This window comes from Grampus griseus (genome assembly GCF_964374135.1).
Source record: "Grampus griseus genome assembly, chromosome: 10".
Taxonomy (NCBI): domain Eukaryota; kingdom Metazoa; phylum Chordata; class Mammalia; order Artiodactyla; family Delphinidae; genus Grampus; species Grampus griseus.
Genome location: NC_139004.1, coordinates 56,755,011 through 56,768,997, shown reverse-complemented (window position 1 = coordinate 56,768,997; position 13,987 = coordinate 56,755,011). Strand labels below are relative to the sequence as shown.

Genomic DNA, 13,987 nt, shown 5'->3' with positions numbered 1-13,987 from the left:
CAACTACTTACCTCAGAATTTGTTAATGAGTCTTTCACTCTGGGAGACTAAAAGAAATACAAAAAAAGGAGGCTTGTTAACTGAAAACTCAGGTTACTTGTAGTCAGTTCCAAACTGCACGGAATGTTGAAATGCAAGTCAACTCCATTTCACTCTGATCCATAATTAACTCATCGGTAACTCTAGTGAGAGTTTTCTGGAAAAAGAAAACTGTCATGATACTACTGTATTCTTTGTCCAGGTAGCCTGTAACGCATCAATATACCTATGGTATTTTAAGTCTAGAACTTGAGGTTTATAAGCAAACATGATGGGACTGAGCTATCAGTTAGTAGGGAGGTCACATTCTTCAAAGTTCAATTCTTTCTACTAATCATGAACATATTATGTGCATAATATCTCAAACCAAATGTAAACATTCGAGCTAATTATCCAACACATTCTTAAAGCAGAGTAATTCTGATTATAGGCTTTAATGAAGAAAACTCTTGAGCCAAAATTGAAATGCTAATTACAATATGCCATATGAAAATCTAAAGCTAAATTGATTCAGTAAATCATAAGTTAGTAGTAATTCTGGATACAGGCACTGGAGAATACATAAAACAACAACATATCTCTAAACAAACGTCAATTTATGGTAAATTCTACCAAGTGTGAATTTAGACTTCTTATAAGGTCAGTTTAGGTTTTTAAAATTTTCATTACCATTTTATTAAGGAGAATCAAGGTACAGGCAACAGCTAATGGGTTACAGCAAGTATACAGCCAACACAAAACCTTAAAAAAAACTTTGTTTGGAAATAATTTCAAACTTACAGAAAGTTGTTAGAATAAGAATAATACAAAGAACACTGCTATACCCTTTACCCAGATTCATCCATTACTAACCTTTTTCCTCATGTGCTTTATTATTTAGTGTTCACTTTCTCTCTTTTTAAATATATATATTTAATCAGTCCTGTACCATTTGAGAATAAGTTGCATATAATCATAGCTCTTTACAACTGAATAGTCACTGTGTATTTCTTCCTCTTCTTCTTTTTTTTAAAAATATTTATTTATTTGGCTGTGCCGGGTCTTAGTTGTGGCACTCGGGATCTTCGTTGCTGCGTGCGGGATCTTTGTTGCAGTGTGCGGGATCTTTAGTTGTGGCATGAGGGATCTAGTTCCCTGACCAGGATTGAACCCGGGCCCCCTGCATTGGGAGGGCAGAGTCTTAACCACTGGACCACCAGGAAAGTCCCCACTGTGTACTTAAGAATAGGGATATTCTCTTACATAACTTCACACTACTAAAGCAATCAACTTAAGTAAATTTAAAAATAATACTTTAATTTACTCTCTATAATCCAACTTTTCCAATGACCTCCTACACATAATCATTCCCCCCTGCCTACTACACACTCTATTTGAATAGAATGCTCCTAATTTGTGGTTTGTCTGATGTTTCCTCATAATTCAGACTTAAATGAATTCTACAGAGTGACGTATCCTTCCTATAGTGTCATATCTTAGGGAATCACATGTTCCTCTACCCCTCATTAGTGATGTTAATTTTAATCATTGAGTCAAGGCATTTTCTAATTTCTCAGGTACGCAGTATTTTTTTCTTGCAACTAATAGGCCATCTATGGAGAGAAACTTTAAGACCATGTAAATATCCTGTTCATCAAAATTTTCCCATATGTTTAGCACCTATTGATGATCCTTGTCTGATCTAACATTTACGATTGTTTTAATGATGGCTGTAAAATGATGAACTTCCCCATCCACTCCTACATTTACCAGTCAGCACTGGCAGTTACTGTAATGAAAACCCATCCCCCCCCCATGTATTTATATATCTGTTTATTATTAGTATGGGCCTATAGATTCCTATTTTTTAAATGATTTATAATTTATTCCTACACTTAATGATTTTGATGGTTAAATTCTCCCTAATTTGGCCAGTGGGAGCTCCTTCAACCTGGCTCATATTATTATGACTTTTTTAAAAATAAAAGATCTTTTCTTTCTGTCAAAAGAAGATATTCCAGATTTATCTTGCATTTTCCCTGTGTAAGCCCTGGAATCAGCCATTTCTCCAGTGAGCCTTTGTTCTTTAGTAGGGAATGACATTAGAAACCACGATCTGGGCATAAGGTATGTTCACTCTTGTAATCTTCGATTAGATGACAGAAACTGTGAATTTTACCTTGTTGCATGCTGATAATTTCTATAAATCTTCTTGAGCTTTGTTTTGGAATACAGTAAAGTTACTTGGAAATAGTTTAATCCTTTTGGATCCTGCTTTGATGAGCTGTTAGTTGGGTCTGGAGCAGTGTTCAGTCTAGGGCAATATATTACACCCCATTACTAAGCATCTACCAAATGCCCTGTGAATTATAAGTTTCTCCAGTCTAACTGCTGTTCCTGGCTGTGTGAGTGCTGGGCACTTTCTCCACATGGGTAGTTTTCTCACATATAGTCACTGATAAGTATGCTGCTGAATACTCAAAAGGGAAGCTCTAAGCTTCTTTCTCTGGGTAGCTCTCTCCTCCTTGGTACTCTACCTTATCAAATTTTATCTGCCTTGATCTCTTACCTCTATTTACTCAACTCTCAAAAACACTTTTCAAGCCACAGTGAAAAGAAAACTGCCCCCAAACTGACTTGGATGTTAGAATTAGCAGAGAAGGACATTAAAATAATTATTATATATTCATATCTTCAAAAAGTTAAGTAGAGACATTGAAGATGCCAAAACAACACCAAATCAAACTTCTAGAAACTAACAACCAAATCAAACACCAAATCAAAATTCTCGTATTACACCTGAGATGGAAAGGAGACTGGATGGGAGATTAGCAGCAGATTAACACTGCAGAAGAAAGACTAATGAACAGGCCAGCACTAGAAACTATGCAAAATGAAACTGAGGGAAAAAGAATTTTTAAAACATGAAAAGACGATCAGTGAGCAGTCAGATGACTTTAAGCAGCCTAATATACATGTTATTGGACTCTCCAAGGTGGAAGGACAGAAAAAGCATTTGAAAATGTAATAGCTGAGGGACTTCCCTGGTGGTCTAGTGGTTAAGACTCCACACTCCCAATGCAGGGGGCCCAGGTTCAATCCCTGGTCAGGGAACTAGATCCCACATGTGGCAATGAAGATCCCACGTGCCACAATTAAGACCCAGTGCAGCCAAATAAATAAATAAACAAATAAATAAATATTAAAAAAAAAGAAAATGTAATGGCTGAAAACTTTCCAAACTTGATTAAAAAACTGTAAACCCAAAGATCCAAGAAGCTCAATAAACCCTAAACATGAAACATGGAAAAAAAAAAAAAAGATACACCTAGGCATACCATATCAAATTGCTCAAAACCATTCATAAAGAAAAATATCTTAAAAGCAGCCAGAGTAAAAACAAATGTGACTTATAAATGAAAAGGTAAGTATACAAGCAGATTTAATACTGGAAACAATACAAACAAGAAAATGTTGGAACAAATTCTTTAAGATATAGGCCCACCTCATTTTATTGCACTAGGCTTTATTATGCTTTGCAGATATTGCATTTTTTTACAAATTGAAGGTTTGTGGCAACCCTGCACTGAGCAAGTCTATCAGCGCCATTTTTCAAATAGTATTTGCTCACTTCATGTCTTGGTGTCCACTTCTAGCAAAAACTAACACACTCGCACACACGATCCAGGATATACCAATTGAAGAAGAGGTGCACTGTTCCTCTTCAGGTAGAAAGTTAACAGACTTTAGGGACAAAGTTTCAATTGTTAGGCTTTCAAATTCTCTAATCTTTTCTTCTGCAGTGTTTAATCAGCCATTCATCTAATCCAGTGTGTTTTCATCTCAGACACTATAGTTTTTATTTCTCGATTTAGGTCATTTTTATATACCCTAAATATTATCACAGTAAAACAGATATGCCAGTCCCCTTTTCCATGTAGAATTACTTGGGCTCCTGTTGTTAATAAGTTGTTCAAGAAAATTCTGTCTGTATTTTTTATATTTTAGCTGGTTAAACTGAACAGAACCACAGAATATAGTATTATCTCAGAGGCTTCAGACAAAAAGATAGAACTCTAGCTAAAGCATATAGTTTAACAAAACTTACCCTGAGTTGTGAAATTGCTGCTTTCCCTTCCTCACTTTCTTCATCAAATTCATCATCACTCCACTCCCAGCCACCATCTTCTGTCTTATGAAGACGGCCACTGGAACCTGGTACTCTCCGAACCTGCTCATTAGGAAGAGAGACGTGGACTATGGTAGTGTTTGACACTTACTATATAGAAAAGTCAGCCATATTCTCTCTCCTTCTATTACTTCAATGTTGTAAGCAGATAATAATTTTCCCAATAGAGAAGTTTTCCTATATAAACTCACATCCTCCATCCTTCACTTGCTTTCTGTTCATAATCTCCACTATTTGTCTTTACTCACAACCACTGACCCTCCCTGTACTCCCATATTCTGAGCCTGCACATCATCCAAATCCTTCTTATGTGAAGTCACAGGTCAAATCTGATTAATGGTTTCGTATCTTGAGACACTGAAAAAAGGTGTGGGGGGGTGGAGTTTAAGCCCTCAAATAAATAAACCCAAGATAAAGAAGATGCTGCTCTTTTTTTTCAATTTTAATGTTTAAAATCACAATTATACCTCCATAGTTTCAAAAGTACTACAACTATGCAAGTGTTGTTAAGAAAAATAGCAGTCCCCTAACTTTCATATTCTTCCTCACAGGCAACCACTTTCAATTCATGTTAGCTTATTCTTTTGGAATTTATATTTATCTCTCTGAGTAACCTGTTCTTATTATTACCCCTTGATTTTCTAGTTTTAGGAATTATCTATTGAACTTCCTGCTATGCAAATGAGAATTAAACCCTATTATCAATCCCCGACTCTTTTTTCAAGATACATTGTAATTTTGCTTAAATCAATATTCAGTGTTTATATAACATGATTATATAAACTATACAGGTGAACCTTATTATATATTACAATTACTTTTCTTTTCTGCATAACTTTTTAATTTCCCCTGGAGTTAATATTTGCTTATTTCTTACTTGTCATATTCATCCCTCAATTCTCTCCCTGCTGTGTAAATCTCCTCTCACCATATTCACATATATTAGGTATTCATCAGTATTATCTTCTTGAGAAAGCCTCTCACCAGAGCCTCCTGATCTGTTCCACCAGACTGACACCAGGTCTGGTACTTTAGATCTCACTCTACCGTCATCTAGAGGACCATGCTTCCTAGATCACATGACTTCCCTGTTCTTACTTTAAACACTTCCTCTACTATCAACATGGCACATTTATTAAAGCCAAGCATTTCTGAACATAACTTGATTCTGTTCCCCCACTTCACTTACAGTCTGACTGGTTAAAAAAAAAATCTGGGTTAGAAAACATTTTTTTTTCATAATGTTGAAATAGTGCTGCATTGTGATGTGGCTTCCAGAGATGCTGCTGAGATCATTATGACCCCGATCCTGTCCGTGCCCTGTCCCCCTTCTCTGGAAAGCTACACATCTTCTTTTCGTCTCTGGTATTATGAGCTACCATGGTAAATGTGCCTTACTGTTGGTCTATTTTCATTCACTGTGCTGGGTACTTGGGCTCTTTCAATCTGGAAATTCAGAAAATTTTTCTTGAATTATTTTTTCAGTAATTTCTTTTCTTCTGTTTTTCTCAGTTCTCCTTTTCTGGAACTCTTTTAACTCAAATATTGAGGCTTCTCAAATAATCTTCTAATGTCCTCATCTTTTCTGTTATCTATCTCTTGGCCTTTTGGCTCTGTTTTCTGGGAAATTCCTCAACTTTACCCTAAAATCTTTGTAAAGAATTTTTTTCATTTCTTCTATAATGTTTTCAATTTCCAAGAGCCATTGGTGGTAGTGCCATTCTCTAAATGCTTCTTTTTTAAAAGTAACAGCTTTACAGAGATATAATTCATATATCGTAAAATTGACCCATTTAAGGTATTATAATCCAATGATTTTTAGTATATTCAGAGTTGTGAAACCATCTCCACAATCAAATTTTGGTCATTTTCATCACTCCCTCCACCGCCCAAAAAACATCCCATACCCATTAGCAGTCACTGCCCTTTTCCCTACAATCTGCTCAAGTCCTAGGCAACTAATAATCTACTTTCTGTCTCTATACATTTGCCTATTCTGGATAGTTCACATAAATGGAATCATAGAATATGTCTTTCAATTAGCATAATGTTTTAAAGGTACACCCATGTTATGGCATGTATCAGTACTTCATTCATTATTTCTAAATAATATTCCATTGTATAGGTACATGACATTTTATATATCCATTTATAATAGATGGACATTCAGGTTGTTTCCACTTTTTAGTTATGAAGAATACTTCTATGAACATTCATGTACATATTTTTTTTTAACATTGCTCTCTTTTCATTCCAGTCCTTACCCAAGGTAAGATTTCCAGAGATAAAGGCAAATTCAAAATACCTTCTATTTTAAGAAAGGATTTCAGAGCATTTTACCAGTAATATCTAGTAATAACCATTTTACTGCTACAGGCTTCATCACTGTGGTATTGTATTATTTGTTTGTAAATCTTTCCCCTACCCAAGGTGTGTCCTTAAGGGCAGGGAAAGTATCTTCATCACTTTTATATTTCTAGTATCTGGCACAGTGCCTGGCACATAACAGACACTCAGTACATGGTATAGAAGGGAGGCTGGATCTATAAGGAGTGTGAAAGCATCTTTGGGAATGCAACAAGGTAGAGAAAAGAATATAAAGCAGTAACCTTTCAAGGAGCTACCAGTGCAGTTATAAATGCTGCAGTTACTAATGCCTCGATAAACAGCTTGGAATAGGGAAGGGCATATTTGAAAATCTACAGATGGTCACCAAACTGCCTTCCAAGGAGATCTAGCCAGATCAGTTGCATGGTCTTTGTTATACTGAATAGAGTATGCAAACTGAAAGGCCCCACCAGCCCCCTTTCCACTCCCCCTCAAGGCCTACCATGCCCAACTCCTCACCCAAACACCTGCTGAGTGAATATCTGAAAAGTAACCATTTGAAGGTATGCCAAATTACTAGCTTACCTAGACCACTAATATCTTGGTTTGGTCCTGCCTTAAGGGTAAAGGACTTATGTTTGTTCACTATTTTAAGGCTAGGTTACCCAAATAATATTGAAGGAAAGCCACAATCATCTTTTCTACTTTACTAACATTTCAAAAGAGTTCAAAGTTGACAGCTTTGTGTATTGTAATAGGGAGGCATGTGGTATATGCTGCTTCCTTCTGCTGCCGATGGAATTCCAACAGAAACCAGAATGTTACTACTGGAAACAGATGAACTTCCTCTCATTGTTCCTGTACTTTTTCACATTAATCGTGAAATAATGGGGAAGTGGCTTCTACTTTAGTCAGGGGGAAGGACATAAGACTGAATTATTTAATTTTTTAAACTCTTTTCTTCTTAAAACATGTAGTTCTTCCAGTCAGCCAAGAGAAAGGATACTGTTATTTAATAGAAATTCACTCAGCCGAAGCAGCTTAGGATATAGATGTGAATGTTCAGCTTGAAGCTGTTTCCAACATTGCTGATGGTTTTTAATGTGGCTATATTTAGCCTCTCCTATCTCCCTCACGTGGCTTCAATGGGATTCACTTGGTACTCTGAACACTTTCTTCCATCAATATGAAGAATCCCCGGAAGTACCCATGGTGGATTTTTCTTCTCCGCCAACTTCCCAGCCATGGGCGTGTCTCTCCGCCAGCCCTCGGCTGACGGCGATTGGACCCATGTACATATTTTTATGTGTACATGTTTTCAGTGCTCTTGGGTATGACTAGGAGTGGAATTGCTGGGTCATATGGCAACTTTGTTTAGCCTTTTGTGAAACTGCCCGACTGCTTTTTAAAAGTGGCCACACCATTTTCCATTCCCGTCAGTAATGTGTAAGGGCTCCAATTTCTCTACATCTTTAGCAACACTTGTTATTGTTTGTCTTTTTTGATATAGTTATCTTAGTGGGTGTGAAGTGGTGTCTTCATTGTTTTTGTATGGTGTGAAGAAACTTCACAACTTTACAACTTACTCTGGTAGTTGCAAACAGTGATTTAACAGAATTTAGAATTAATTCATTAATTACGTAACATACCTTTTCATTCTAGTTGATAGTGGAGTAATACCAAGGCATATAGTAGACTATTGCTAAAAGAATATATCAAAGAATGCTAAAGATAAGACTGAAAGAAAATGAGTAATACTCGTACTGTTAATACAGTATTAGTTAAATATACTTTCAAAATGCAAAAGTAAATCTGTTCTAAGTAATTTCCCAGAAAAACTGAGTAAAATCCCCATTTACCTTTCTAGCTCTTTCAGAAATGGTTGGTGCTCTCTGCAATATTTTTTCTTGAAGAAATTCTTTATTCTGGAGAGGAAAAATAAGTATTTTCTTCTCACAAGAAGTTTTTATTGAACAAAATAACTGACACAGAAATATTCACAATTAAAATGTGATATAGTAACTGTTTTATAAAGAAGTTTGAAAAAAGCTTCTGAAGCTCCTTAGTATATTACTACCATGACTTTATAAATTGAGAAAAATCTTTAGTGTACTGTAAAAACCATTATCTATGAAAAGTTTGCTTTAACATATGTCCTTTGGGATCATGGTCCCACATTTCCCAACTACAGTAACATCCTACTTAACCCACATCTTTGGGAAATGAGATGTTTACTAATTCAGTAGTAAACCCTGAAATGCGAGTTCAGTATATTTCACAGAATTTTCCACAGATTTTATTTATAATGGTAAAGTTTAATATTCATTTTTCCTGTTTTAAGTTTTACTTGACACTTAATTTATATGAAAAATACATTTATCTTATATACCAAAGATTATATAAATAGTGCCCTCAGCAATTATTTGATCTACCATCATTCTTCCAAAAATAATCATCTTAATGCAACATCTGAACAGTGAACCTAATTTAGGTAATTGAGGAGGATCATATGAACACATGAAATCAAGTTAGAATGTCCTACCTTTGCTTTTTGGAAAAATTTGTGCCTTAACAGTTCTGCTGCTGTTGGTCTAAAACCAGAAAAGAAAGTTTTTATAAATTCAAGTGGAATGTGGGTTTTCATTTTCAAAAATGATTTCTTGAGCATCAAGATAAAAACTCAGTGTACTCCACTGTCCTCAACCTACTAAAAACCAAAAAGGATAAACTCAGTACAAGACATCGAACAAAATTAAAAAACTCAAATAGAAATGTTCTGATAATAATTATTGTAGGCTCTTTCAAAAATTCATTAGTGAAATGTTTCTTTTAAAAGCATGATTTCTTAGTGGCTTTCAATATATTTGCTATTTAATATTATTTCCCAAGAAGTTGGCTTTATCTGCTTTAACGAGGCAAAAAAATATATTTAAACTCACAAATCAAGCCCTGTGCTTCTTGCCACATGGTTGCTTGCAAGCCTTCAACTTAGGTAACTACATATTTTTTAAAAATAATTTCACAATTTCCTTTAAAAAAACTGAAGATTCTAAGAGTAACGTATAGTCCCCCAATTTAATCTAAACTCAGGTTTTTTTTAATTAATTTATTTTTACTTATTTTTTTCTTATTTTTGGCTGTGTTGGGTCTTCGTAGCTGTGTGCAGGCTTTCTCTAGTTGTGGCGAGCAGGGGCTAATCTTCGCTGCTGTGCGTGGGCTTTTCACTGTGGTGGCTTCTCTTGTTGCGGAGCACAGGCTCTAGAGCGCGTGGGCTTCAGTAAATGCGGTGCATGGGCTCAGTAGTTGTAGCTTGTGGGCTCTAGAGCGCAGGCTCAGTAGTTGTGGCGCACGGGCTCAGTTGCTCCGTGGCATGTGGGATCTTCCTGGACCAGGGCTCGAATTTGTGTCCCCTGCATTGGCAGGCGGACTCTTAACCACTGAGCCACCAGGGAAGCCCTAAATTCAGTTTTTAACTCAACTGTGTACAGTCTTACTTCATTGGCATAAAGGCACTGTTGTCCATTTCACAAACTAGTATGACTGAGAATAAATAATAAATACTACACTTAAGAAACTGGACCTGATTAACGCCACATACCTACCATGTAATCTTGAGCAAATCACTTCTCTAAGGTTCAGTATTACCTGGCCAAGTCCTTAGAAGCAGTGGTTCTTAAACACTGCTGTGCATTACAATATCTGGGAGTTAAAAAAAAAAAATCCTTGGGACTAAAGACATGAGGGTCATATTCTAGCTATGTCAGAGCAACAAGGTAGAAGCAGCCTACGTTTTGGATTGCCCTTCTGAAATAGAGTTGTCATACCACATGTGAACTGTTACACAAGAGAGAAATAAAGTCTTATTTAAAAAAAAAAAAAATCCTGATGCCCAGGCTGTTCCCCTTAACACTTAAAGCAGAATCTGTGGGGGCAAACCTGGGTATCAGCAGTTTTTAGAACTCCCCAGGTGATACCAATATGTACTCAAGCTTGAGAACCAGGGCCTCAGAGGATTCTTATAGATTAAAAGAGAGAGTCAGTGTGGAAGTGCTATGCAAACTGAAAGTAGACATTACCATTCCTATTTTTTTCATTCAGTCACAATTTCAAAATGTTCAACAGTTTGCACAACACTGTTTTTTATGATTCATTCTTTTCTTCTAGGTTCACTTCCTTTTTTCTAAAGTACACTTTAGAGGAGTTCTTTAAGTGATGAAAACATGACTAGAAAACTCAATTTTTGTCTGAAAAATAACTTAATTTCATGCTTACTGTTGAATGATAGTTTGACTAGATGGAGAATTCTGGGTTAACAGCTTTTTTTTTCTCAGCACTGTTCCAGTATATTCTGGCCTTGACTGTTGTTTTTGGGGAAGTGGCTGTCAATCTGCCTGCTATTCCTCAGTACGTAATCTGTTCTCTCAGGTCACATTTAAGAGCTTCTCTTTGCCTTTGTGTCCAGTAGTTTCATGACAATGTGTACAAGTGGGAAAAGAGGGATACCACTTGGAATCTGGGGTGATATTTCCTTAGCCTGAAAATAAAGGTATTTCATCAATTCAGAAAATTCTCAGCTGTTATTTCTTCGAATGTTGCTTCTAGTTCACAGCGGTAGTGTTACACTGTGCGTTTTGTAATTCTGGATTGTGATCTCTTCAGTGCAAGAATTTCATAGGGGACTTCCCTGGCAGTGCAGTGGTTCAGAATCTGCCTGCCAATGCAGGGGACACAGGTTCAGTCCCTGGTACGGGAAGATCCCACATGCCACACAGCAACTAAGCCCGTGTGACAAAACTACTGAGCCCGCACGCCACAACTACAAAGCCCGCGTGCTGCAACTACTGAAGCCCGTGTGTCTAGAGCCTGTGCTCCGCAACAAGAGAAGCCACCGCAATGAGAAGCCCATGTATCGCAACAAAGAGTAGCCCCCGCTCGCCGCAGCTAGAGAAAGCCTGAACGCAGCAACAAAGACCCAACACAGCCAAAAATAAATAAAATTTAAAAAATGAAAAAAAGAATCTCATGGACCTGAGTTTTGGAAGTATTCTAACAGTGCAGTTTCCAATTGCTTCTGCCAGAAATAAAACTGGCTTAGTAATAACTGTTTTACTTTCTAATCCTGTGGATTCCTGGATAATATGGGTATAAATTCAGACTGTAAACCTGCAGAATGTCCAGGTCAGAGGGCTGGATTATTCAGGAAAGATTTCTGTTGTGTCTCTGTGATGATGGACAGATTTTTTTTTTGTTTTTTGGTCTCTCCTTTTACTCAGGATGCAGACTTCTGAATGTCCTAGCTTTAAGCAGAGATCTCAGTTCAAAATCCCCATTGGGTAGGCCCAATATCTCATTTCCAGTCCCCACGTGGAAGTTAAAAATCCAAACCAGTAGGTTATTGGAATGAATAGTGTCCTACTGAGGGGAGCCACAGAATTAGTTTATGATAGTTCTTGGATTTATGGCTTCCTTATTAATTCTGGCATCTGAAGACATCCCTTTATTGCAAGTTCATCTCTGTATTTGGTTTTTTAAGTTTGATAGATTTAGCCAGCATTTCTGGGTGTTTGTAACAAGAGAATTCTGTTATTTTAGTCAACTAACTTGGCAGAAGCAAAAGCATTACCTATGTTTTATACCAATTTATTCAGAAAGAGAAAAAAAGTTCTAAAAACAAAGGTTTGAATTTTACTGCCTGTTTTCTTACCCTTTCCAATATTTCCAACAGTAAATTTTGAAGCCCATTATATATACTAAAGACATGATCAAGGATGTCAGTTCAAATCTTTTACTTTTGTTGAGCTTTAGAAAAATCAAAATTAAAGACCTCTTAGTGCTAAGAAACTGAGTGGACTATGTATATACTATGTGAAACAGAAAAATAAGACAGAGTGGGAACAGGGCCCAAGGTTAGAAATCAGGAGTTTTGGTTGACCTCAAAGATAAAAGATTGTATTCAATGATCTTCAACATTCCATGCTTCTGTTTAATTCATGAAGATACACACATTAGATGATCATGTTTCTCTTACTTACATGCCACCCAATTTTTCTAATGTTAACAATAAGCTCTTTGACTTTTTGGTCCACTTAACTAAAATATCTTTCTAGTAAGGAAATAAGTATGACTATTCGACATTAAATATAATATTTGCTATGTATATTGCTCTTGTTATTAAAATTGTAAAGAGCATTAAGATACTGCTTTACTTACAACTCTTAAATGCAAATTGAAAATAAGCCCTCCCACTAACTTGGCATTTCAGTAACATAGAAATTTATAATTATAAGAAATTAACCAGGAAATAGCTTAACTATTTAGGGTACACTGTATACTAAAAAGAAGGGAGAAAGTAATTCACTCATTCCAGTCTAGTATAATGGTCTGTGCATTTTTTTCCTAATGTTTGTATTTAGTTCCTTTGAATTTGCTGTGCATGTATGTATGTATGGCATGTATGTATGTGATTCTTAGGCTTCCCCAATGGTTTATATATTAGATGAAGAGAAAAGTAAGCTTTATCTCATATTTTACCTTTTTTCTGGATCCTTTTGAAGGCACAATGAAATCATTTTTCTAAATGATTTTCCATACTTTTTCAGCATTTCTTTATCTTGAACACCAGTTTCCAAAGAAGGAGGATCATTCTGCAGTGTCAGCATTAAAACCTGTAAGAATTTTTAATACAATATAAACTTCAGAAGACTCAGTAAAGTAAATTAAATATTGCGGCCAAGTTTTTTCAATATAGACAACCTCCAAACATACGAGCAGATTTCATTTTCTAAAAGTTCACATCTAGACCAGTTGTTTGGAAACTAGAGTTATTTAGGTGTTTTCCACATAAACAGTATCTTATAGATAGTTGGCTTCCCAGGCATGTGCCTACAAGGGCTCAACTGTATCAACATTGTACTGTATGTCCTTTAGTTGGAATCCTTTCTTCACGTCCTCTGTCCCCATTCTTATACCAGCAAACTATCTTAAAAAAATTAAAACCATAGCAAAATTAAGAGTGTGACCTTGCTGACTTTACCTATTCATGGCTCTGTTCCAACCTGACCCCTTGTAACCTGACCTCCTCTTCCCAGAACTCCTCAGAAACTTCAATCATAGAAATCACTGATGATGTCCCAATTAACAAAACTACAGCCTCTTTTAGTTTGCATTCTTCCTACCTTCCCCTGCAGCAACTGTCCATCCGAAATCTCTTCCTTCTTTGACTGACATGGCAACATACTATCTTGATGCATAGAGATGTAAATAATAAAGGTCACATTTATATGGTGGAATTTGGGATGATTTGTGTTTTTCTATACTGTTTGACTTTTTAATAAGAGTATAAGCCATTTTTCTGAGCACAAAGTCAACACCAAAATTAAAAGGCTATAATCAGAATTATTACTTGCTATTCAGATTCAATTTATATTTACTGAAAGGGAACTACTAAGATTG

General features: G+C 36.1%; 1 protein-coding gene across 1 annotated transcript in view; it reads right to left on the bottom strand.

Annotated features, from left to right (window-relative positions):
* Nucleotides 1-13,987, bottom strand: part of OXSR1 (oxidative stress responsive kinase 1) — a 101,253-nt gene that overhangs the window by 14,378 nt on the left and 72,888 nt on the right. Inside the window, exons 8-12 of the mRNA XM_082663061.1 lie at nucleotides 13,067-13,200; nucleotides 9,078-9,126; nucleotides 8,395-8,460; nucleotides 4,127-4,249; nucleotides 12-47 (exon numbers count right to left, since the gene is read on the bottom strand). Of these exons, the coding sequence (XP_082519187.1) occupies nucleotides 12-47; nucleotides 4,127-4,249; nucleotides 8,395-8,460; nucleotides 9,078-9,126; nucleotides 13,067-13,200 (408 nt within the window). The remainder of the gene's footprint in view (nucleotides 1-11; nucleotides 48-4,126; nucleotides 4,250-8,394; nucleotides 8,461-9,077; nucleotides 9,127-13,066; nucleotides 13,201-13,987) is intronic.